This window comes from Typopeltis vanoorti, chromosome 13, assembly GCF_054136105.1.
Source record: "Typopeltis vanoorti isolate ZY-2024b chromosome 13, IOZ_Tvanoo_1.0, whole genome shotgun sequence".
Lineage (NCBI taxonomy): Eukaryota > Metazoa > Arthropoda > Arachnida > Uropygi > Thelyphonidae > Typopeltis > Typopeltis vanoorti.
Genome location: NC_143561.1, coordinates 42,382,810 through 42,410,691, shown reverse-complemented (window position 1 = coordinate 42,410,691; position 27,882 = coordinate 42,382,810). Strand labels below are relative to the sequence as shown.

Below are 27,882 nucleotides of genomic sequence, written 5' to 3'. Positions count from 1 at the left end.
TCGTAAGGAAAAAGAAAATCTTCTTTGTATCTATTAAATTTAATGAATTGACAAAAAAACATTACAGGCAGAGTTAATTACAATACTTTCAACAAGATTTACTCAAAATAACCACCATTAGCATCGATCACAGCTTCAATTCTGCTTCGGAACCTCGAACAAGCTGATGCTACAGTCTCCCTGGGAAGGGCCGCAAAAACTGTTTTAATTTTATCCGTTAACTGGGCTTTTGTATTACTGGAAGTGCGATTGGTGTCTTTTTCAACTGCGCCCCATACAAAATAATCCATGGGGTTAAGGTCTGGGGAGTTTGGAGGCCAAACATTTGGACTGGTGAAGTCGTAGAAATTTTCAGACAACCATTTTTGACTTTTCCCAGAGGTGTGGCAAGGGGCCGAATCCTGCTGCCATACATACGGCCTACCATTGGCTACCCTAGTTATCCAGGGCTTGACTACAGTTAGCAACTCCACGAACAAAGCCCGAATTCCAATGCCAGGGTTCTTCAACACCTGTTCCTGCAGATTTGCGAGGAATTCTGCTGTACGAACGCAATCAGATCGTCTGCTAGGGATCTTTCTTCTTGCTACATCCTCGTAGTCACCATTGCAAGTCTCTAGTTCATGCCTGATTGTTTTTACTGTATTCAGGGAGCATTGGGCAGCAGTCGTAATATCCTTATTTTGATGGCGGGCACGAATCATCATGATACAAGTTATTCTCTTCCATGATTCAGGTGGGTTCCAGCTATCCATCCTTTCTGACATCTTGTATATGAATGAAGAAGGGTCCAAACTTTTAAATGAAGAGAAGTGTGTGTTAATACATGTAACTTACGGAAAAATATAATTAATTATAAATATGTCAAATTTATCCCGAACACCCTGTATTTACCATATCAATCCACCTATATATTGGTCTTCCTCTGGGTCTTTTTCCCTGCCAACAAGAGAACACTTGTTTTGCTAATCTTTTCTCTCCCATTCTGTTTAAGTGACCATACCACCTGAGATTATCTCTGCTAACACATTCTTGGATGCTAACAACGTCAAGTTTTTCCTAATATCCTCATTTTTAATATGATATTGCCATTAATGCCATCTGTTCATGTCCCTAATCTTATTCAGGATAATACTTGATGACGATACTTTGTATTAGAATTAAGGCTCATCCTATTGATGTGTGAATTGTGGTGGTTAATGCACCCCACACAGAGAGGCCTGATGAAGAGAGTGAGGAACTCTGTGAAAATCTACAGACCATTTTGGACTGCCTACCAAGGAGAGATGTGCTTTACATCGATAGACCTGTACTTGGACATTGAACACTGATAGGTCTAGCCACCAGATTGATTACATCTTGGCTCTCAAACAGTGGAAAAAAGCATCTCTGATGTGCAGACTTGTCCTGGAGCAGACTGTGGTATAAACTGTCAGTTAGTAAGAGCCAAAGACTAAGACTAAAATCTTCCAAGTCCAGCACATCACACCAGACTGGATGTTAGAGTATTCCTTGTGGGTTCACAGAAGAAACATCAACTCGGTTGGATGATTTTTTGGATAATAGTGAGGAGAATTCACCAGAAATGCTTTAAGAAAGAGTCAAGGTTATAACACAGGATACAGCCAAGAAGTATCTCGGCCCAATAAGAAGACCAAGAGACCCATGGAAATCAGATTGAATGTGGAATCTAATCGAAAGAAAGCAGTTGGAAAAACAAAGAGACACAGGGACTGAGGAATATAAGTGATTACATAGAGAAATCAGAAGTGCCATCAGGCAGGATAAGGAAAAGTTTTATAATAAATGTGAAGAGATAGAGTTCCAGATGAGAGGCACAATTATAAAAGAATGTTTCTTTTAGTTCATGACCTAAAGTACAAGTTCAAGCCCAAATTCAATGTCATCAAAGACAGGAATGGGGCACTACTAACAGAAGAACTGAAAATTAATAACAGATAGAAAGAATACTGTGAGCAACTGTACAACAGAGTGGATAATGAAAATTTGGAGGAACCCTCTCACCATGAAAATTTTGATCTGGAAGCTCCTCCACATAGGGATGAGGTTGAAAGAGCAATTAAACAGCTTAATTGCAATAAGGTCCCGATGTATATGGATCCCTGCAGAGTTAATTAAGGCTATAGGAGATGAAGGGATAAGAGTGTTTCATAGATTGATTCCAAGGATATGGGAGACAGGATCATTGCGCAGAGACTGGAAGAAGTTGGCTTTCATGCCACTACATAAGAAGGGAGATATGAAGGATTGCAAGAACTATTAGTTCTACTACTAATTATAGAACTATTCATTTAATATCTCATGCAAGCAAGATTTTATTAAATATAATTAAAAAAAGAATTGAGGATAAAGTTGAGGCAGAGATGTCCAAGGATCAAGCAGGTTTTAGTAAGAGTAAGGATATGAGAGATCAGATCCTTTGCCTCAGATAGATCAAAGAAAAGTACAAAGGATTCAGACTCCCTATGGTAATGTGTTTCATAGACTACTCTAAAGCTTTTGATTGTGTTTTCTGCATGTGAAATTGGAAGTAATGAAAAGAATGGTTTTTCCTGAACACACTTATCAGGCTAACTTGTACAGGGAGAAAGAAGCCACAGTAAGAATTGGTGTTGGATTAACCGATTGGCTTCAAGTTCGAAAGGAAGTTAGGCAAGGATGTCTACTTTCTCCTCACTTGTTTGGTATCCATTCCAAGGACAACATGAATGTAGCATTGGATGAGCTGAAGACAGGAATTAGAATAGGTGGTATATTGATCAGTAATCTGAGGTATGCTGATGATACAGTACTACTCTGTATTGACAAGGAAGAACAAATTCTTGACAAAGTTAACAAGGTTAGAAAGAACAGAGGACTTCAGCTCAATCTTAGTAAGACAAAGATTATGATTCTCAAAGGAAATATAGACATGGAAGCTCCTGAGAAACAAGTGTACTTTAATGGAGAAAAGCCAGTTCAAGTATACCTGGGATCCATTATTAATATGACAAGCTGCTGTTCAGAAGACATCAGAAGAAGATTAGGAATGGTTAAAACAACACTCAGAGACCTGTTTAAAATCTGGAAGGATGGATCTATCTCCACAGGAACAAAGGTAAGGATTTTGGATGCAGCTGTTTTTCCAAAAGTGACTTATTGATGTGAGACTTGGAACCTGAAGAAGTCTGATAAGAAAAGGATAGCTGCTTTTGAGATGTAGTTTACAGAAGGCCGTTGAGATATCACACTAAAAGGCAGACAAACGGATGGGTGCTAGAAAGGACAGGTAGAACTTTAAGGTTCCTTAAGGATATTGACAGAAGAAAGTTGAAATACTTTCATCAAATTGAAAGGATGGAAGGAGGATTTCTCCGAACAGTAATAGAAGGTAAAGTTCCTGAAAAAAGAGGATGGGATAGATGCCAATGAGATGAATGGATGGTGTGTCTATCTTCAGAGAGTTGAAGCTTCCTGAAAAGCATACAACAGGACCACACGATAAGGACTGGTGTAGTACATCACTGAGAATCTGAGTACCATATGGCATCTGTTGATGTCGAATGAACACACAGATGGATAGGCTTGATAAATAAAATGCTCAATTTAAGCACTGTTATTAAAAAAGCAAGCTTGAAAATGCCAGTTTAATGTGGGCAATAAATAAACCAGAAAACCACGTTTCTAGTCATCCTGCAATCTTGAACTGATGATATAGCTGTATGACACCCACATGCCAAAGGTGCAAAAAAATAAAAACAACGGAAGTTTTTTCCACTTGGCTATGTTACTAATTATATATTGGATTTTATCCTTTATCCAAGTGTTAGCAAACAAAGCTAACACTTGGACAAAGTTCACCACCTCTGGGTCTGGTTACCACTGATGAGACCTCAATAAAGGTCGAAAGCAGTCTGGGTAGTGGCCCTTCCCTTAATGCATAGCATTATACATCTGCAAGGAGATGTGCTTTGCATTATGGGATATACTAAGGCAAGTGATGAGAACTTATACCACTTTTACCATGAGTTCCCTCAGTCCTGAAAGTACTTCAGGCACAAACTTTGTTTGCTAACACTTGGATAAAGGATAAAACCCAATATATAATTAGAAAGTAAAAACAAGTGAAATGAGATTCATGAAAACTGCAAAATACACGTTATCAGACAAAAAAAAAGGAACGAAGATATTTTAAAAGAACTAAAAATAAAACCAGCAGAAGAAAAATTAAACAAATATAAACAACATAGGATAGAGCATATAAATAGAATGGAAAACACCCAATATCCTAAACAATTAATAAAATATAAATCAATTGGGAAGAAAAGGCTGGGTAGACCTCACAAGAGGATATCAGATGGATAATGAGACTGGAACAGACCAATAAGGTCTATATTTGTATTTAGCATTATGATGATATTCAACAATATAGCCAAGATTTACTAAAAATAAGGACTGATTTGATCAATGTGTGCATGGCAGTCACTATTAAGGATGATGCTAGAGCCCTTCAATATTGAAAACAAAAGTGTTTCTTGTCTTTTAGCAAGGAACTGCATACCAAAAATTTGGCATAGAGCTAAATTAACTCTCAAGATTTTAATTTTACAACTTTTGTTAGTTATCCTACTTTATCATTACAACTAAACCACCATAGTCTTTATAATTAATAAAACTATTCAAGAATATATCACTATTTAAAGTGACAATGAATACATATTTTTGTTAATTCGAAAAATTAATACTGAATCAATGAAATTTACTGGTTCATCGTTATTGATTTTACAATTTTATAATAGTTTTAATACCTTTTGTTTCTAACAATGTCAGTTTATCATAAATTTGTTCTTCATATTTGATCAAATGCTGCAATGCTTCTTCTAGAATACCAGCCTCCCGCATTACCATGTTTTGATACAGCAACAATTCGCTATGTTCATAGTCATAACCACGTTTCTGAAAGAAGAGAGGGGGAAAAAAATCATTTTCATAAAACAACAATGAAATTCTATAATTTAGAAGTGATAAAAATAAACACCCAGATTTGCAACATTAACATATTTAGAATGAAAAGGAACTATGAGACACAATTATAAATGATTTATTCTATTATTATTTATGAAAAATGTTCCTATAAAATGGAGTGATTAGAATTAAAATATGCAAAGTACAATAACCTAGTTCCCACATGCTGGACAAATCTGACAGCCAGCAATCAGTTAATCTCCATTCCCATTAGAAGGTATGAAATTCCAGCAGGCATAGACAATATACTAATCCAAATCTAAATTAGCCAAACATTTAGCCAAAACGCTCACACACTATACTGGCAACACACCATCACATATAAAAAACTCAGCCCACTTTAAAGCCAGTATAGAAAACCTCTCACTCCAACACACTGATCAGTTTTGATGTCTCCTCCCTATTCACTAATGTCCCACTCAAAGAAACCCTAGAGCTCATCCAAGCCAAGTTTCCTTCCGATATCTCAGCCCTATTTCAGTTCACAATGGACTCAGGCTATTTCGTTTGGCAAGGAAAATTCTACAAACAGATAGAGGGGGACATCCATGGGTTCACCACTTTCCCCACCCTTGGCCAATTTCTTTATGGAGACCTTTGAAGAGAAAGCCTTAAACTCCGCCCCACAAAAACCCACTATTTGGCTTCGATAAGTGGATGATGTGTTCGCTATTTGGCCACATGGCTCAGACACACTCCACTCCTTCCTAATACACTTAAACAACCAACACCCCAGAGTCCAGTTCACCTTAGAAAAAGAGGAAAACAACATCCTCCCCTTCCTAGACACTTTAATCACTCGCCAGCTTGATGGATCTTTGGTTTTCTCTGTTTACAGAAAACCCACCCATACTGGCAGATACATTCACCAGCAAACCCCCCCCCCATCACAACAATATGGGGTTATAAAAACACTATATAACAGGGCAAAATTAATCTGCTCAGATGACAAGGCCCTAACCACTGAACTAAACCATATCTTCAACACTTTCTTAGCCAATGGCTATAACTCCCAAATAAATCCAAAAAATACTGAAACCAGTAAACCACAACCCCATCCCCAATAAAGATTACACCAAATCTATCACCATCCCCTACATTCAGGGCACCTCTGAGAAAATAACCAATATCCTCAAAAAAATATGACCTTATTTCTTGTTACAGACCATATAAAAAGTTGGCACCCCTTATCCGCTCTATCAAAGACCAACCACTTCCCCTAGATCTACCTGGTGTATACCAGGTCCCTTGCAGCTACAAATTGTCCTACTTTGGCCAAACAGGCAGGACAGCAAATATCAGGATTTCAGAACACAAAGACTACATCCGGTTTCACCAGTACAGCCACTCTGGGCTGGCAGACCATGCCTTAGATACCCACCATAGAATTCGTTGGAAGAAAACTAAAATAATACACCGCAGCAAGTTTAAGTATGAAAGATTATTCAAGGAATCATCAGCAGCTCCAAAAAAACGTTCCAAACCTCAACAAATTTGGGTGCATGAAACTACCCCAAATTTGGGAGACTTACATTATGAGAACTTCAGCCCAACGGCGAAGACAACCAAATTAGCCCGCCAGAGGGCACCATTAGGACTTCAGGAACAATATTAGTTTCTTGCTTTCTTCCTCATTTGCTTTTGTTAGTGCCTGCATGCACATACCATAATTTTATGTTTCTGAAGATGGCAATGTGACGTTGCCGAAATATAGAAGTTATTCATTAAAGTTGCCTTCAATTAATATACTTTATATGCGTTGTTAATTCCATAAGCTAATTACCAACGTATAAGCCTTGCTACTAGAATTAATCCAATTCGTTATATGAAAAATAGCCAAGATTGCTAGACTCACCTATTGAGGCATGAAAATCCACTGTGAAGTTTAATCCAAATGACCTTAAATGGAGGCAAAGAAATTGTAGGAAGGGATCTTTCCTCTGCAGACACTTCTACACATCACAGGTCCACTCACTTTTGATTGGAATACAGTTGCTTCTTACTGTTTATGCTGCACTGAGAAGTTCAGTACAATCAACCTAAAATAAAGAGGGGAGTCCATTCCTCTACAGGGAGCATCATTCAACCATTTTTAACCAACTTTGGGTGGTTGTTTCTTAGATTTTTTTGGGTCATACTCTGGAAAATCAGAATGGGGAAGGGGAGGTACCCACAATCACCTCAACAGGTCAGTTGTTCAACCATATGTCATCAAATTCAGAATGTAGCTAGTTCTTACATTTTCAGGTACCCTGACAGTTTTGAAAGAAATCACCAAATATGGAGACTAGAAAATGAGAAGCACTGGGACTGATATAAGTCAAATATTCAACTAATTATACCAGCTATCCTCAAACGTTTACCTTGAAAACTTGCAAAAAGTGCCACATGGACATAATTGGCATTACTGAGAAGACAAAAGCAGGTGAGATCTTACTAAATAATAAGTATAGGATTTTATATTCAGGCAATAATGATTAAGGGAAGAAAAGAGTACTGATAGCATTGAATACCAAACATGAAGATAAACTTCTTGATATCAAGGCAGTTTCAAGTAGAGTGATATGGGTACACTTCAAAATGGAGAAATTGACAATGAAACTTATTTGTCCTACAGAAAGTTTTTCCAAAGAAGTGGAGGAATTTTTTTGAATAATTAGAACAGGCAACTGACATAACAAAATTGGAAAAAGTGATCCTTGAGATCTGAATAGCAGAGTAGGAAATGAATCCCATATAGGCATATAGGAACATTTTGGAAAAATTTGGAGAAAAGGGCAAAGCTAATAATAATAATGGTAAGTATTTGCTGGACCTCTGCATAGGACGGATGTGGACTAGTCATTACTAACACCATGTTTCAACATAAAGATATGCAAAAGTTCATATGTAGAGAAGACACAAGAAAACAGAAAAGCCTCATTGACTATGTCATTATTAATAGCGATATCATCATGCTGGTTCAGGATACAATAATGTACAAAGTGATGATTACTTAGTACTAAGCAGGATAAAAATGAATATCAACATTGCAAAGAACAGTTTGAAAGAAAGTTTTAAAAACAATTAAAGTTAAGCAGCTTTTACAGGTAAATTCTAAACTCAACTACACAAATATTATTGAAGAAAAAATGAAACAAACTGAAAATACGAACCAAACCAAGGAGTTTCAGTGGTGAAGTTAGGATAGAAAAATAAGGATACCATGATGGACACAAGAAGTTTCAGCAGATGCCCTAAAAGAATAAAGAGAAAAAATGTAAGAGAGCTAAGCTATGTGTAAAAGTAGCTAAACAAAGTCTTGGGAGGACTTTGGTCCTCCCAAGCACCTTCTGGAAAATAAATATTAGGAAGGTGGCAAAATGTTCTGGATGCTATTGAAGATGCATACTGTAAAAGTTTCGAAGATGATAAAGGTAACATGAAAACTGAAGATAAGGATATCCTAGATGTCTGGAGTAATTACTTTGAAAGACTGTTAAACGTACTAAGCTGTGACAGAACTATGCTAGAAAATTTTCAAGAGGAATGTAAAGAGGAATACACATCAATACTTGAGGTAGAAAAAGCCATCAAAAACTTGAAATGTGGAAAGGCAGCTGGAATAGATGATATTTAACCAGAAATACCTATGCATGGAGGTATAAAAGTTTTGCAGTGGCTACGCTGCACAACAGATGGCCTGGAGGTCAAATTCCTAATGAATGAAATAGAGCCCTCATAGTACCCATCTATAAAAAAGAGAATAAAGTCGAATGTGAGAAATGCAGTGGAAGTTCTCTACTAAGTGTTCCAGGTAAGATATATGCAAGTATACTTGAAAAAATGTTGAGAAAGATTGTGGAAGAGAAACTTGAAGAACAAACTGGGTTCAGGCCAAACAGAGGTTGTCAAGATCAGATTTTCACTTTAAGAAAAATAGTTGAGAAATTGTGGGAATATGATAAGGATCTGTGAGTAAGTTTTGTAGATCTGGAAAAGGAATATGACAAGGTGCCCAGAGAAACACTTTTCAAAACATTACAATTATATGGGATGAATGGATCATTATACATGTAGAGAGCAATACACTGTCTATATTTAAGTTGTCAGTCAGCAGCTAGAATTGAAGAAAATTAAGGGGTTTGATGTACAATCAGGGGTAAGACAAGAATGCACATTATCTTCTCTTTTATCCATCCTCTACATTATCTATATGAACCACATTATCAAAGAGAGTGGCATTATGTCCGATGTTAGAATTGGACTGAATAACAGCTGTAACAAATTTGCATGAAGATCAGCAATAAAAAGACCAAAACTATGCAGGAACACAGAAAACTTCAGGTGCATTCTGAATGGAAATCCTATAGGACAAGTAAAATATTTCATTTCACTATTTAGGCACAGTTTTTAGTGAAGATGGCAAGTTAAATCTGGAAATAGACAACAAAATAAGCAAAGATAGAATGGTGGGTAGCCAGCTGAATAAATTTATATGAAATAAGAGAGAAATTAGCCAAAACATCAAACTAGTCGTATACAAGACAGTGTTCAAACCAGTTTTAAGTTATGGATCTGAGAGTTGGGTTAGAAATAAAGCACTTGATCAAAGACTAGAGATCCAAAATATAAGGTTCTGAGAAAAATTAGGGGAGTGAACCAATGGCATCAATGACAGAATCGTATCAAAAATAAACATATTAGAAAGGAACTTGACATTATTAGCATTTGAGCATGTGCCAGAAGAGTTAATCTAAGGTGGTATGGTACTTAAATAGAATGGGTGAGGAAAGGTTAGTGAAATAGATGTCCGATGCCCATGATGGCAGTAAAGAGACTAAGAGGAAGACCGAGGTCTACACGGATTAATTCAGAAATGCCTTAGAAGCACAAAATCTTAGATACCACAATACTGGAGTGCTCATAAATAATAGATTGATTTAGAGGTAAACTGTTTGTAGGAGATTAATAATGTGAACTTAATCATGTAGCTGTCATAATAACCTGAACACGCCTTCAGGTACAAATCAGGAAATTGATGATGATGGTACTAAGAAAGCAGGCAGCTGGCTGCAATTTAGAAGCTTATCTCAAATTGATGTTTTGATCACCAGAAATGCAAGCAATACCATAACAGAACAAGTCTTGATATCAACCCACATAAGGTGCACAGGACACTGTAATAGTGCTACTGTATGCCCACAGATGCGAGACCTTTCGACACTTCTGCACATGTCAAAAGAAGGAAAATCCATTCCAATATTAGGGTAATCGATCTGTATTGTGGGATGAGTTGTTTATTATTATAAGTCGGAAAATTAGTTCTTTTTTTTAATGAAAATTCTAGTTCTTAAAGTAGTAACTATTTTGCTTGTACAACAGTTGGAAAATTTACATATAAAGCACGTGATTTTGCTTGCTGTGACCAATTCGTACATCCTTTATTTCTTTCTCCCCTTCAGCATGAATTGACTATTTTTGGCGCAAAGCCAAGGTCGGCTCTACGAAGTGTAGCTGTACAATAAGAGGCTACACTTCGAATACATTATTGCTGATTTCATATCAGTTTTCTTCCAAATGAGTATGCCACTGTCAATTTTTCAACATTGTTCAATCTTATATTTCAGTCTTCTAAAGGGCACTACCAACAGTATCAATCCACTTAGATCTTGTCTTCCTTGTGGTCTTTTTTTATACAGACATGGCATTTGCTGCTTATTTCTTTCTTTTTTCAGTACCTGGCTGATTTTATATATAAGATGCTTTTTATGAGATTTACTTATAATGTAAAGAAGAAATTTAGTGTGATATTTAATTAAAGTTTGTATAATTTGTATGGGTGCTCTGTCATATGAAAGGCAAATAAATTATTAAATTATGTCAACTGAACTTCATGCCTTGATTTGTGCATTATGAAATTAATGAAATCTTAGAGAAAGGGAGAATAAATAAGCATATTTTCAATAGTGGAAAAAATAGACCTTATACATAAACATAAACTTGTAATATCTGCATGAATTTGCACAAATTAACAATGTGATTTAGAAAAGTGAAATAAACTGATACTTCCTTTTACACATACAAGCGCACGCTGCCAAAAGTATTTGGACAGCAACTGTTTTTTTATTTCCCCATTACTGTCAACATGAGATTGGGCCTCCTTTCACTGCTATTACAGCCATTACCCTTCAGGGTACTCTCCACTAAGTTCTGGTAAACTGCTGCTGGAATTCATTTCCATTCCTTCTGTAGTATGGCAAATAGCTGATGAGCGTTAGTTGGGTGAGTAGGTTTGGCAAACAACCTTTGCTCCAGCTCTTCCCAAAGATGTTCAACAGAGTTGAGGTCAGGACTTTGGGCTGACAAGTTTAGTTCTTCCACCTCCATGCCATCAAACCACAGAGCTAGGGACTTTCCTTTGTGAGCAAGTGCATTATCGTGCTAATACAGGAAAGGGTCTATTTCTAACTTTTGCCACAGTGTGAGAAGAACGGAATTGTCTAAAATATCATGGTAGGCATCAGCATTTAAAGAACCAAACACAGAAACCAATGGACCCAGTCCAAACCAGGAAAAACAGCCCAGACATTATGGTACTGCCTCCAAATTTCAGGGTCAATACAAGACATTTCTGTATCATTTACAGGCATCGTCAGGTCCAGAAACATCCATCGGATTGCCAGATGTTATGCTACTGCCTCCTGTCTCCAAATTTCAGGGTTGATACAAGACATTCCTGTATCATTCACCAGGCATCTACGAGGTCCAGACGCATCCATCAGATTGACAGATTATGTACTGCGATTCATCGCTCCACAGGACTCTCTTCTATTGATCCACAGTCCAATGCCAGTGTTATTTGCACCATTCCAGATGATGGAGGGCATTCACAGGTGTAATCAAGGGCTTGTGAGCTGCAGCACAGCCATAAAACTCAAGGACAAACACCTCATAGCAAATAGTTCTGTCACTAGCATCCGTTCCCGAGCTCATACAGAAGTCGTTTATTATTTTTGCTAATGCTGACTGACGATTTACTGTGACAACATGTTTGCTGGTTCAGATTCGTCCGTTTCTTGAGCTTACCAGTTTGGGAGAAGGATTGGTGGCTCCATCACGTTTCCACATGATAACTTTGCTGACAGTAGACCAGGGCACATGCAATGTGGCAGAAATTACTGAACTTATGGACTCCGGCTATCATACCACGTTCAAACAAACTCAACTCTTTTCATCCACTCATCCTGAAGGCAAAGAATGTCGACACTGCTAATGCCAGCATGCCTAGTTATATAGCACTGTGGATGTGTATCTGCATCATGCAGGCGAGGCAAAGCTATGGGTGTCCAGACACTTTTGGTAACATAGTGTATATGTTAGAGAAAGCTAGAAGAACACATGCAATTGACTATAATACACTATGCAGATAGGATTAACTGTCCTGTTAGAGTATTAACAAGGTTTCAAAGAAGCCAAGTTACTTAGCTATTGAACCTAACATGTGAGGGGTAAATGTGTTTGCTGCAATTTCTGTATTTTCTACCATTATTAATCAAAAAGAAAATTCTTCATTATGAGGAGATATAGAATGGCCAAACAACCTCCATATATCTTTAATATGGAGGTTGTATCCATATCCATAATTGTCCTGATTGACATAGTACACAGAAATTAAAATAAACTTTATATAGGGTGTTTCAAATTAAAGTACCTTTATTCAGAGCAATCCAGGGAGGGAGAGAGAGAGAGAACCAATAGACAAAATTCCCTCAGACTTAGTGGGTAACCTAACCAGATCATGGGAAGAGATTTTGACAAGAAAAAAAAATTAGTTCAAAAAAGACCAATAGGGGAAATATGGTGCTGTGAACAGGAGAAAATTAAATTAATATGAACTAGATATAATGTGAACGTGAAATGATTTGGAGTCAATAACAAATGGAGTTATTCGATAATGTTTATCTCAATCAGTTCATAAAACAATGTGATACAGCATGTCAGATCAGACAGATCTGACTGCAAGGAGATCTGGATGATCAATGGAGGTGATGTTCAACACGATCAGTTGAACATGTTCAACTGATCCCACCATACAACACTATCAGCAGCAGAATGCAACTTATCTGTCGAAAGATTTCACACATGATGTGCAAATTTGTCTTTCAAATCTTCCAGGTAAATAACATTGTCCCAATATACCATGCTTTTGAGGTAACACCAATGCCAAAAGTTACAGGGGTTAAGGTTTGATGAACACGGAGGTCATTTCAAAGAAAATGAGCAACTAATTATTCTATCCTCTCTGAAATGTTGATGAACTTCATGTCCTAAGTGTTCCAGTCTTGCATCAACGTTCAGGCACCCTCTTTGCTGCAGTTGTATGACGAAACTGCTCAACATGTCCTGATAATGCATAGCTGTGAGATGCAGCTCACAGATTTAGTTCAATGGATTTCTTCAAAGAACAATGGCCCAATAACAAACTTGGCCATAAACCTTATCCATATTATGACTTTTAGCAAATGTAAGGAAACTTGCTGAAATGTATGGGGATTCTAGGTAGTCCAGATGCAGCAGTTTGAGTATTTACTCTTCCACAAAATGAAAATGTGCTTCATGTTTAATTCACATTTTCATGCACTGCATGAACCTAGAGCATTCTCATTTGATTGCTCAACAATTGCAGTTGCAACATCTTCAAAAATGACCAATAAATGACTCAGTCATTTGCCAAATTTCAGATTTATACCATCTTCCTGCTTGAGATGTTAAACTGCCTGTCTCTTCAAATCAACGAACTATAAATTCTATTGTATTTCGTGTCACTGGGTTTTTTTGCAAACTTTTTAGGTGTCTGTACTCATGAAGTGCTGCTGCAATATTTCCCCACATTCCTATAGAAACACTTTATAAGCAAGCACATTCAGGAAAAGTGAGACCTATCACACAAGTCGAATGATTGCAGAGTCAGTCTCACTCCTTTGTTTATACTACCTCATGGCTCGCATGGTATGCAAAATGCAAAAATTCACTATCTCTTCTCGCTTACAGTACCATATTTACCCTATCAGATATTTTTTAACTTTTTTTTTTTTGTCAAAATCTCTTCCCCGTTATGATCTGGTTAGGGTACCCACCAAATTTCATCTACTGGTTCTCTCCACAGATTGCTCTGAATAATAGTACTTTAATTTGAAACATCCCGTATTTCCATTAAAAATAAATAAATAACAAATAAAAATAAAAGTAAAAAGTTGTTTTTATTGAATTGCTTAACTGAAACTAAGTCATTTTCATTTCATTATTCTATCACAAGTATGACAGAATGATGAGAATATCATTATAGATTTTTTATATTGGTTACAAAAAAATAATTTATTATATGATTCATGAAAAATTAATTAATTATTCAACTATATCATACACTCCTCGTATGTAAACCTGGAAGGCAATATAAAAGAACCAGATTTTACTGGCACATTAGGAATGCAAAATTTATAATGATGGAGTAAGTTACCTCATATCTGGTAATCCTCCATTAAAACCTACAGAAATTCATAAAATGATAACAGGTCAGCAGAACTAATATGCACCCTAATATATCATATCTGCAGAGATGTCAGGTAACTGATATTGACAAACTAATCAGTATTCAGAAACAATATTGTTTTTAAACTCTAACCAGCTTGCTAGACAGAGGGAATAATGCATTGAACTTAAAATCAGTATCTCTTCAACATATTATTTTCTGCTTAACAAATGGACTCCGCTTTTTTTTTTTTTTTTTTTTATAAAAAAAAAATGGCAACCTCTCATAACTGATGGTATTAATTTTCAGTCAAGCTATGCCTCTTATTTACATTGCTGGGTGTTAGGAGAACATACAAAGAAAAAAAAAAAACGAAATTTATTTATAAAATCATGGCATATCCTCCACAATGAGAACGTGATATGCCATATTAATCACAGGCTTGCTGGAAAAGCTGATTGATCTTTGGTGTACCCATAGCTGAAAACACAGGAAACAAATGATGTGTCATCAGAATTCATCACCCGCTGGTCATTAACAGTGCCCAGTGACTGGTGTAGTGGACCATGCTGTAACCTCCCCACACCAAGTACAGCATCATTCTAGATGAAGTCACCAATGACTGTGCAATTTTTTTTTATATTTAGGAAGAGGACAAAAGTCATGCAACCCTTTTTCAAAAAATTAAGTTCAAGATTTACTTATGTGATTTTCTTTTCAGCTACAAATGACTGATCAGGATTTGAACTATAATACTGAAACTGCCTGCTATATAGATACAGTAATAAATATATGAAAAATCAATTATGTTATTTCATTACTCAGTTTCCAACATCCCAATCTATCTGAATACTGCATGACTGATTGTACATAATTTATATCATTGTAAATTTTTAATTTAATCTCAAAATAGTAAACAATTGTAACAATTTGTAAGCTTCAGGAGTAACATTTAAAATAACAAAAAATAAAGAAAAAGAAAGCATGTACTCACAGTTTGTGTTTTTCGAAATTCTTCTAATATTTTTAAGGCCATATCGTAATCTTTTAACAAGTGATATGCCATTGCAAAACCTATCCATGATGCCCTTTGAGTAGGCCTTAATATGAAAAGTTGATACCTGGTGTCCTAAATTATATTATAATCAGATCATTACTGATAGTATACGTTATTATATTTAATCTTTAATAATGTCTAGAAAGAGGGAACTTTTGTAATATGCCAAATACAGGATTTTACCAGATGCAATTACATTAAAGGTAAGTTTTGGTAGCCAAACTTTATGCCATTTATATACTATTGTCATTTATATCCTTTTATACATTTTTATGTGTAAAAGAATAGGGTTATTGAAAAATCTCTTTTGCAATTTGTATAAATAAAAATGTAAGTAATGACTAATAAATAATAAAATATATAATATATATAAATGAAAATAAAATTAAATGAAAAATGTAAGTAATAAGTAATAAAAATATAAGTAAGTAAATATCATCTGATATTTACTAACAAAGAAGCAAGTTGAGAATTGGCTACTAATATCTTAAGAATATAGGACATATCATAACTGAATTTTTTATTTAGTTAAAGAATAAAAAAGAAAGGGGGTGCTTAAGGGTAAAAGCTGTATAACTGAGAGGAGACCTCCACATAGCCTTTAAAGGAATGCAGTGAACCGACCAGGGCCTCTGACCTAATGTCCAATCCTCACCTTCTCATGGTGCACCCTGTTGGGTATCTACCTGGATACTGAACAAACGAGGATGGGCTGGCAATTTGGGATTTAGCCGACCAAATTGTATTCTTACAGACTTAAACCAATATACAAAATAATGGTACAACATGACAAAATTTCATGATGAGGCATCACCCGGTTAAAGGCCCCCGTTGTTTTCGCCAGGGAACTAGGCAAACAGCGAAAAGTCAGCTACAGGAACAAACCTGAAAGCACACCCCAACTCAACATTACCAGAGTTAAAGATCGGTACTATCAACATAGGAAGCCTGAATGGCAAAGAAATGGAGCTAGCAGAGGAATTAGATAAGTACCAGATCGATTATAATAGGGGTGACTGAAACAAAAAAAGACAAAAACTGGTGAGATCTTTCTGAGCAATAAATACAAAATGTTATATTCAGGCAATGACAATCAAGGAAAAGAAGGAGTAGCCATAGTATTCAATACAAAATATGAGGCTAATCTTCTTGTATGGCAGACAGTCTCAAGTAGAGTGATGTGGGCAAATATGAGAATGGGGAACTGGACAATGAGACTTATCTGTGCCTATGGTCCCACAGAAGGTTCTACTAAGGTAGAAGTGGAGGAATTTTTTGATGCTTTAGAAAAAGCAACTGACACAATGAAAAAGGAAAAGTTGGTCCTTCTTGGGGATCTAAATAGCAGAGTAGGAAATGATTATGAGACATACAAAAATATTTTGGAAAAATTTGGAGTAAAGAGCAAAGCGAATAATAATGGCAAATATCTGTTGGATTTCTGCTCAGGACATGGACTGGTTATTACTAGCACCATGTTCCAACATAAAAATGTGCACAAATTCACATGGAGAGAAGAGGCAAGGAATAAGAAAAGTCTCATTGACTATGTTATTGTTGATAGTACTGTTTTCTCCCTGGTGCAGGACACCAGAGTGTACAGAGGATTTGAAATTGGAAGTGATCACTATTTAGTCTTGAGCAGGATAAAACTGAATTTCATATTGAAAAGAATAACATGTAAGAAAGTTTTAAAGCGAATAAGAGTTGAGCAGCTCTCAGATGCGAACTGTAGACTAAAATACACAAAGATTATTGAAGAAAAAATGAAAGAGTTTGAGAACAGCAACCAAACCTTGGGGGATTCAGTGGCAAGCCTTGAAGAAAACCCTGATTGATTCAGCCAGAGAGCCATGTGGTGAGGTTGTCTGCAAGGATAGAAAAATCTGAACTCCATGGAGGACACAGGAAGTTAAAGATGCAGTGAAAGAAAAGAAGAAAGCATATCAAAAGTTCCTGGTAAATAAGTAAACTTGTGCTCTTAGAGAATACAGAGACAAATGTAAGAAAGCGAAACACTGTGTAAAATTAGCTAAACAAAAGTCATGGGAGGACTTTGGCAAGAACATAGAAAATAAATATCAAAAGGTGGTAATTCTGGAGCTAGTTGAAGAAGCTTAGAAATGGAGAAAAGAGTGCTGTAAAAGGAGTTAGAGATGATAAAGGTGACATGAAAACAGCAGTAAAAGATATCCTTGAAGTATGGAGTAATTACTTCGAAAAATTGCTAAATGAAACAAGCAGTGATAGCACAGTGGTAAAAAACACTCAACAGGCATACAGTCAGGAATACATATCCATACTTGAAGTAGAAAAAGCCATCAAAGGCTTGAAATGTGGAAAGGCAGCAGGAGTAGATGATATTCGACCAGAAATGCTGAAGTATGGTGGTATAAAAGTTTTACAGTGGCTGCACTGCATAGTTCAGAAAGCCTGGACAGAGGGAAAAATTCCCGATGATTGGAGTAGAGCTCTAATAGTACCCTTATATAAAAAGGGAAATAAAACTGAATGTGAGAATTACAGAGGTATTTCCCTACTGAGTGTTCCTGGAAAGATCTATGCAAGTATTCTTGAGAAACGGTTGAGAAGAATTGTGGAAGAAAAGCTTGGTGAAGAACAAGCTGGATTCAGGCCAAATAGAGGCTGTCAGAATCAGATCTTCACTTTAAGACAAATAGTTGGGAAAGCATGGGAATATAACAAAGATCTGTATTTAAGTTTTGTCGATCTGGAAAAGGCATATGACAAGGTGCCAAGAGAGAAGCTATTCAATACGCTACAGTTATATGGTGTCAATGGGGCATTATATCAAGCAATACTTAGTCTTGATTTGAGTTGTAAGTCAGCAGTTGTAAGTCAGAAGTGCCACCTAATTAAATAGTAATCACCAATATGGATTCTGCCATTCTTGCTCAACACCAGATGCCCTAGCCAACCTTATTTACCTTTGGGCAAAAGCTAAGAAGTTTTGAAAAACTATGTAATTAATTCTAACATTTCCAGAGAATTTGGTACAGACCATCTTACCAAGCTACCATTGAATGGTCTTCTTCTTTGGTCATTTAGTGCATATCATAGCAGATAGTTTCATCTCATCAGTGTTCTGTTCTTTCATCCACAATGCATCAATGACCTATTCATGCTGCTCACAAATCCCATCCATAGTTGTGCTGATGACATTACGTTCCATCTCTCTCTTCCTTCTTCATTTAAGAATTCTGTGCTTGAATCATTCGAGCATAAATGTCTTCCATAACCAATGTCTTAAACAGTGATGTTTTCACCATACTCAAGTGAGATTAAAGTAATCAAGTAAATTTCAATACAACCAGAATATGATCTGATTGTATTCAAGTATTATCAGTATTAAAGTTATGCCCACATACATGACACTTTATGGAATCAAATAAATGAAATTCACTTGAAGTTTGGCCTAAAGGCTGAATGATATGACTTTTTTTTCATATCACTCAGCTCACAATTCTTTTCCTTGTTGGTTGTCTCACTACTTTGAGGAAATCTGCACCCCAGAACATAAAAGATATGAAAAAGAAAAGAAAACATAAGATGGGGCTTGTTTTTCAAAAGCAAATGAAGATTATTAAGTGCAAGTCAAGATGGCCTATATCACTTACAATTGTTGCACCTGGAAATTTAGACTTCTGAAATTTTACATATTACAATCAAGGACTTATAATAAAACAGGTGTAATCCTTGCTCATCAAACATCTCAATCACATGAAGTGAAGATATGATGGACATAATACTTTTCATCTTAACTTTAGTATTACAGGAAGTATTTATTATTATTTTTTTTAATTTTTATTTATTTATTCTACATAATCTGGAAACCTCACTTGAAAGTCTAAACAAGTCTATTACTGTTGTTTGAATGTTGCAGTTGGTTTTGATTATAACATTTATCACCCCCCCCCCACCACCACCACGAGGAAGCACCACACAAGAAAGTGAAACTTAGTAGAGGTAATAAACACTAATCAGCAGACCTTTTAAATCGCACTCCTTTTCTAGTATAGTGCAGGCAGTTAAGGCAAATGAAACAGGTATATTATGCATGTCAACTACATGAGAAGTTTATCATCTTTCCACCTGAGATGTACTAATTCAGTTTTTTTTTGTTTTTTTTTTGGGGGGGGGGGGGGTAGTGGAATTAGAATTCTTCCAATTTTATAGTGATGGTATTGTGACATAGGATGAGGAGAATAGCAATAGTGTCAACTGAAACTAATTTCTGCTTATGTAAAATACCTCCTTTTTTATTTTGTTGACTATATGCAACTTTCTTTTGAATTTCAATTCAGATTTATTATGAGGCTTTTAACTGGAAACTCACTACTTGGTTAGAAGGAATCACAGATAGGATATGCCTAATATTCTAATAACAGATAGGATATGCCTAATATTCTAATAACAGATAGGATATGCCTAATATTGTAAAAACCCTGCATTGAAAATATTTTAATAAATATAATTATCTCAAATTATCATTGATAAAATTACTTACCCTATAACCTTCTAAATCCCTCATCTGAATTTGTAATAATGATAAATCCCTCAAGATTTGGATGTTGTCCTGATTAAAAACAAAAGAAGATAAATAGCATAATCAATTCAGGTTAAAAATTTCTGTTATTATTTTATAAGTTACTTCATAAAATTCTTAACTCTAAATTTCACTAAACTAAATTACATTATAGCTTTTTTTAGCCTTGTTTTTTAAGAGTTAGAATGCTGAAAGAATCATCATATTTTTTATGTGAATCTCACCCACAAAAGGTTGTAAATCTAAAATACATGTGTCATTACCATGGTGGGCTAAGGGTTAGGTCATCTAGACACCATGCTCTAGAGACTAAACATGGAATTTTTACAGCCACTTCAGACCTCTAACAAGCAAGGCAATGATCTCACACCAAGCAGTGAAATAAATTCATCTACAGGCTAAAGACATTCACCCATATTTGTGCTCACAGTGGGATTCAAACTCACCACCTACTGGATGGAGAACAAACATACTATCCACTAGGCCAGCAATTCATACAAAAAGGCTAACGTGTTGGTTTCATAACAGTGCACCGTAAAAAGAAGAAGAAACAACAATTAATTAATTTATTAAACTTGTTAATATCTGCTGGTTTTCTAACCAGCATCATCAAAGCACAAATTACAACTGTGGTGACAAACACTCAATTAGAATGTTATAAAAACAATTCAAATTATAACTGAAAAGGAAAGAATGTCCTAACATGGACAATGAAGTTAATCTGAAGAAGGTCATGCTATTTTATTCTCAGAATGGCACTCTCTCTCTCTCTCTCTCTCTCAGATCTCATAATCATACTTGCTGAAGTTAAGGGAGTGGTTCAATGATAATGATGCTAAAAACTATCTCTATGACTTGCAGTGAATTCTGTGTAGCACGGTTATCTTCTTCCATTTAATCCTGTGAAGGAACATCCACAGCATGGTTTGCTAGTCCTGACCACAATCTTGTGTTCTTCAAGGTGGATGTTAACAGATCAGCCAATCTGTTCACAAAAGTAGGCCAAGCTCCAAGCATGGGGAACTTTATACATTCCAAGATGTGCAAGAGGATGAAGTTGATCCTTAGGAAAAACAGATGAAAGTATTTCCATGGACACTGCTCCTTGAACTGGTGACTACCATCCATCCCTTTTCCTCTAATCTTGTACGAATACAAACAGTTGCTAATCAACAACCATATACAGTTCAACCCCAAACTTGTTGAACTAACTTCTCACCCTTCTTCTCCATTCTATATTCTTCTGCTCATGAGAATAGTATTTCCCATACTGTTTCCTCCAAAGATTATGCCCTCAGTTCTTCAAGAAACACATGAACCAATTTCTTCCTACTCTCTAACCTGCCTGCCCAAACACAACACACAAACATCAGTCATGTCATAGGGCTTGGGCCCTTTCATGTGCAAAGCTGATATAAAAAGTGAGAAAATAATAGAACACAAGAAAGATGCTCACTTGTTTTTCATCGATTGAAAAAAAGCCATCAAGTACTACATGAAAGAAAGTTTTATCCAAGGAATTCAAAGACTCTACCAAAACTGTCAAAACTATGTAAAAAATAGCAATAGCAAATCAGAGAAATTTGTCACAACAGCAGAAGTAATACAGAGATGCACACTCAGTCCACTGTTGTTTACTGTAGTGACGGATAATATTGCCAAGTTCTACAGAGGAAACACAAACTATTTCAGATAAGAAACTGGCTAATGAAACCTGTGGAATTCTCAGAATTAGCTTTCACTGATGATATGGTATTATTATTAGCAAAACCAGAACAAGTTCTTCAGTATAAATCTTTGGAATGAAACTCTAGATAAAATTATAGAACAAGTGGCTAACTTTAAATATTTAGGATCAGCTCTCAATCAAAAGAGTAAAATCACAAAACTCATCAGGAGAATTGATGAGTAGAAAGGTTGCACTACATGCCAAATAGGAATTTAAAAAAAAAAAAAAAGAAATAAGAAGGAAAACAAACTTGACATTTTACGATTCAGTTTAAAATCCCAGTACTGCTTTACAGTTGTGAGTCATAGTCTTATATACTGGTTTCCATAAATTAAAGAACAAACGACAATAACTCAAAAACTATATGATGAATTTTTATGCATTCTGTGAAAAGTATGATATGAGAGGAAACAATAAAAGCTTTTGCAGAAATTGTAAATGAATAGTTTAATTCAGTAACAAACAGGTACATGAAGATAATGATCAAAAACAAGAGGTCATCCCTCATTAGCTATACTGCACTCACAATTATTATTATTATTATTATGTGACACCTCCAGGGAGTCCAAAGACTCATTGAGGAAGAGTGTGCCAACAGCATCGAACAATTGAACCCCTTCCAACTACTAACCGTGCTCAAACTTGCTTAACTTTTTGCTGAGCCATTAGTAGCAGAGGCTCTACCAATCGACCAACCTTTGCTGGCTGATTATGTTTTATATATATTATATAAGTGCCTCCGTAGCGCAATTGGAAGAACGATGGTACATTGCACCCTTCAATTGGAAACGGCCCGAGTTCGATTCCCGTCATGACGGGAGGAATATTTATATGGACTTTTTCAATTGAAGATGAGTTAGCCGATCTCATACAGGGGTAACAGGGTTTTTTCTCCTGGAAACTCGGGGTTTTTCATCCCGCATACAGACAAATCGGCTGTTCAGAACACATGCAATTTACAGACAAAAAATACTTGTGGTGGTGGTGGTGCTGGGCAGTAGATATCACTGATGTAGTTGATTGGTAGTAGAGTAGTGGTGGAGTTCGATAGTGACGGAGAGTTGTACATTAGGTGGTGTACAACTCTCCGTCACTATCGAACTCTCCGTCACATTGTGGAGAACTGCAGCATAAGAGCCTACCCTGGTGATCTGAGAGACTTTTTTGAGGCAGATCCTTCAGCTCTTGATTGGCTATCTGAACTAGACTTAAAATTTTAGACTTTTTTTTACCTGATATTTGTATCTGTGCATTACTTGTTTCATTTTTATTGTCTGCACAAATATGTATTTATATATTTTGATGTCATGTGTCTTTATTATGCCATACACTAAATAAATAAATGGAAGAGGAATATCTAAAACATACTGAAAAAGAAAGGAATAGGATGGAATAATTCCAATGTACTAGCTAGAACTCAAAACAAGTGGCATGAGCTTTATAGGAGGAGTCAATCCACTTCCATCATCAGGTAGAAGACAACTGAAAAAAGTAGTAATTTAAGTAAGTTTGTTCCTGTGTTGTTTATATCATGGCAGGATACTCTTCAAATCTTAAAAAATAAATTTTCTTCTGATATTTTAAAACTTATTGAATTTGTTATGAAATCAAGTAACTTTATTCAAAAAGGAAAATATTATCAAACAACTTGAAGGAACAGCCATGGACAACACTATTTCACCAAATCTAGCCAATTTTTATGTGATTCAATTTGAGGCACCAGACTTTTATTGCTGTGTTTACTGAACCTTATGTTTGCTGTTGGTTTGAAGGTGATGTTTCTGTCACTTGGTCTTGCTTTTAGAATGATCTTTAAAATTTCCTTTATAAGATTAACAGCATTCAGTGATGCATAAAATTTACCACAGAACTTACAGAGATAATACTGTATCTTTTCCTGGTAATCTGACATGTCATTTTTCTAGAGAAAGCCCAAATTTACTGGCAGACATATAAATTGATTCACATGATTCATCTAGTGTGGGAGAGAGAGAGAGAGAGAGAGATCTGTTTTAATGGCCACAAAATATTTATTATTAACAAAGTACTCAATCATTATCAACCCAGACAGTTTTATAAGAAAATCATAATAGGATTATTTTTGTAGAGATTAAAGATCTTTCTGAAAAAGTAGCTAACATGTTATAAAGATTCAATTTCTCAGGTTAAAAAACTTTCCTCCTTGTTTCTTAATACCAAAAAGAACACCTATAGCATCGATGCTAGTGAAGCCTCAATTAAGTAATATGGTTAATTTTGCTGTTTGGTGAAGTTAGCCATTAAGAACATATGAATTACACCATACACTTGGTAAGTCTGGAATAGGCGAGCATGGTATTAACACAGATCACAACTTAACTAACATGGATCCTTTTACAGCCAAGTTGGATAAAGAGAATGGATATACTATGATAATGTTGGATTTTTCTAAGGCATTTGATAGGATACCATACAAAAGGCTGTTGCATAAACTGGATATGGGATTGGAATATAAACTCTTGACTTGGATCAGGGGATGTTGACAGATATATCAAAAAGCGGTATAAAGTTCATACCCACTTTATTCACACCCACATTATTGTTCAATCTATACATTAATGACATCAGCAGGGCTTAACATTAGATGTGCAATTGTTTGCAGATGGCAGATGATGTGAAGATATGCAGGGCAATCAGGGATGCTACTGATATTCAGCACTTACAAAATGATTTGAATAGGCTGGAAAATAATGTTAGCAAGTGTAAAGTTATGCACTTCAGCGTGATGAGATTTCCAGCAGCATGTTATATTAGAGGGAGTTATGCTGTAAGAAACTGAAGAGGCAAGGGATATTGGCATATATAAGGCTTTGATAAGACCACACACCTGGATTATTAGGTGCAGATTTGATCTCTTGGATTCCAAAGGGATAAAGAAGCTCTGGAAAGGGTGCAAAGAAGAGTCACAAAGATTATATCCAGATTATGAGAATAGATTGAGAGTATGTGGATTACTCTCAATCTATATTACAGACTTTGGTTAACAGGAGAAAGAGGGGTGATATGACTGAGGTCTATTAACTTTTGAATGGGTGTTATAGGATATTATCTGATGAAATTTTTTGTTATATGGAAGGTGGGGAGAGAACACTTGGACATCCATGGAAGTTAAGTTTGTTCATAGTCAAAAAAGGGGTAAGAGCTAGGTTTTGCTCTCACAGAGTGGTGAGTGAGTGGAATAGTTTGCCTTTAAGGGTAGTGAGTGCATCTAGGGAAGGTATGACAGCTGATTTGGGTGATTTATAGTCTCCCTCAATGAGTCCTTGACTCCCTGGAGGACTCAGATAATAATAATAACAACAACAACAACAATAAATATTACAATTCTTATAGGTTTACAAGCTCATCTAAAGAATCCTATGAAATTTTCTACTAGCCCATTCTGAATAAAACCGATTCAATGTCTATTTCTTATATTTCAAAAACAGTTGCCCAGAAGACTAATATACAGTAAATCTAATTAATTCCTATTACCATAATTCACTAATCATCTAAACATGAATTTATATGATTTTATAATTGTTAATTGTTTACAATGTCCAAAATGGCTCTGAAATTGCTACCAAAAACTTGAGAAATATTAGCTCTTAGTTTATTAACAAACTTTAATTCATTCCTGCTGTCTTATCCATTAAATGTAATACAATATGTTACAGACATTTAAGTTTAAAAAACAGAAATAAATAGTGAAAATACTCTAGAAAATAATTCAAAAACTCACTAGCACCATTATATAATAGGATGCTCATTTCCAGAATATCTGGTTGAAAACCACTTTATGATTACCTTTGTTTCATATATACCATTATACATATTTATAAAAGACAAAATGAGAGAGATTGTAGTTATAATTACTCTGAAAACGTTGGAGCATTTCTGAGATGAGTTATAGACTGTTTTGTTCTTTGGTTACCAAAGAACAAAACTTGACTAGAATGACAAAATTTGAAGAAAACCCTAATTGACTTAGTCAGAAGAAGGTTCCTGGATATGCAAATCAACAGGTGCATTGACAGAAGTTATTTGTTTTATACAAAGTTATATGTAAAACTGACTGAACAAGATATAGAAGATTTTGAAAAGAATATAGGATAATATAGGATAAACTAGCTTAAACATGTAAAATGTTTAAGCTAGTTTAAGAAAGCTCAGTAACAGATAAAGAGTAAAGACCACTGCAAAAGCAATGAAAGTCATAAAGATAATATCCCAGCCATGAAAGGCTGTCACATCCCACAATCCTTAGTATTAAGTACTGTGGATGGGATAAGAGTTAGATAATCAGAAAACCCTGCTCTAGATACCAAATATGGAATTTTTTCAACCTACTGTATGGGAATTGCCTCCTACCTGGATTTGAATATGCAGATTTAATCAGGACTAAACCAAAGAGCAGGCTGTCAGAGTAGCGAAACTTTGGTAAAGTAGCGAAAATATGTATCAGAAAACACAATGCTATAGTGTGGGTTACTGAAAATAGATTAACAGCCAAACAAACAGCTCTCAAATTCTATCTCTCAAATCCATCTACAGCGACTCAAAATCTGCACTAGAGGGATTAAAAAAATGGAAAAACAAAACTTACACAGGAAATTCATGAACTACTAACAACTTTACATTTAAAAAATAAGAACTGTACACTGCAATGGATACCAGCTCATGTAAATATTGAAGGCAATGAAAGAGCAGACAGACTAGCCAAAGAAGCAAGATACTTACCTCAAAAATTACATCCACTATCACTAACTGATGCTAACTCTGTCACAAAAATAAGATTGAAAACAACTATCAAGAAGAAGAAGAATGAAATCAGTGAAATTAATGAAAATAGAGAGATAATTACAATCATCGCCAGACTGAGGAGGGAACATTTTAAAGGAATAAAAATACAGCCAGACGGTAGTAGGATCTATGAATCATGCAAGAACTGTCCAGGAGTCAAACTAACACCTATCCATATCTATTCTTGTCCAACAATTGCTGCTGCTATACAGAAAATTGACAATAACCCTAGAGAAAAGCTTTACTCCATCAAAGTTCAACAGATTGCCAAAGCTGTTCTACAGATCCACGGTCATCTCTAGAAGTTCTTCAATGGACTTGACAACAACAATAACAACTGAAAATGGATTAAAAAATAAATGGTTGGATAAAAGCAGTGGAACTCATTAATGAACTAATATAGGATTGTAGAAGCTTGACCTTGCGGTAAAGATAAGATATAAGTTACTGGCATAGCAATTGCAGGTCCCAGAAAACCACTCACTGCCCTCCACCATGAGAACTTGCCTACTGTGGAAAACCGAGACTTGGTGTGTCTACTTTGAGAACACCAAATCATACCAAAATTACCTCTGGAACTGTATCCTTTGAAGGTTTATAGCATCAGAAAAATTATATAGACTTACTAAGCTTTGGACTCTTGGAGCTGATTTCAAGATACTTTCTTTGCACGTCTTAGAGAATAAACAGGCAACATGAAAAACTTAACAGAGAATGACTTAAATTCTCCTGATCTGGAGTTAGATAACACATGATACCATAGGGACTTAGGCCTCTTCTGGCCCTACATATAAGACCACAGTATTGTAGCACCGATTTCATTGTGAAGGTATAAAATAACAAAATAATAATAATAATAAAACTTCAATAAGTAGAGTGGTTGTCTCACACCAGGTAATGAAATTCATCTTTGATCTAAAGGCATTCCTCCATCTCCATGGTGGGATTCAAACTCACAGCCTGTTGGTTGGAGGGTGTACTAACTACCTCAGCATCTGAGGTAATTACTTTGAACAGTATTAAATAAGTACCAAGTACACAGCAACAGAAATATGATAGCAATAACAAGGATACAATCATCGGTATATTTTAGTACTGGAGGAGGAGAAAAAACTATCAAAAAACCTGAAATGTGCTTTTGCAGATTTAAATATTTAAAGTAATGATAGCTA

The 27,882-nt window shown here is 35.6% G+C and overlaps 1 protein-coding gene across 1 annotated transcript in view; it reads right to left on the bottom strand.

Moving 5' to 3' along the window:
• Nucleotides 1-27,882, bottom strand: part of Naa15-16 (N-alpha-acetyltransferase 15/16) — a 396,961-nt gene that overhangs the window by 319,918 nt on the left and 49,161 nt on the right. The window contains exons 5-7 of the mRNA XM_090403132.1: nt 20,122-20,190; nt 15,531-15,665; nt 4,809-4,956 (exon numbers count right to left, since the gene is read on the bottom strand). Of these exons, the coding sequence (XP_090259258.1) occupies nt 4,809-4,956; nt 15,531-15,665; nt 20,122-20,190 (352 nt within the window). The remainder of the gene's footprint in view (nt 1-4,808; nt 4,957-15,530; nt 15,666-20,121; nt 20,191-27,882) is intronic.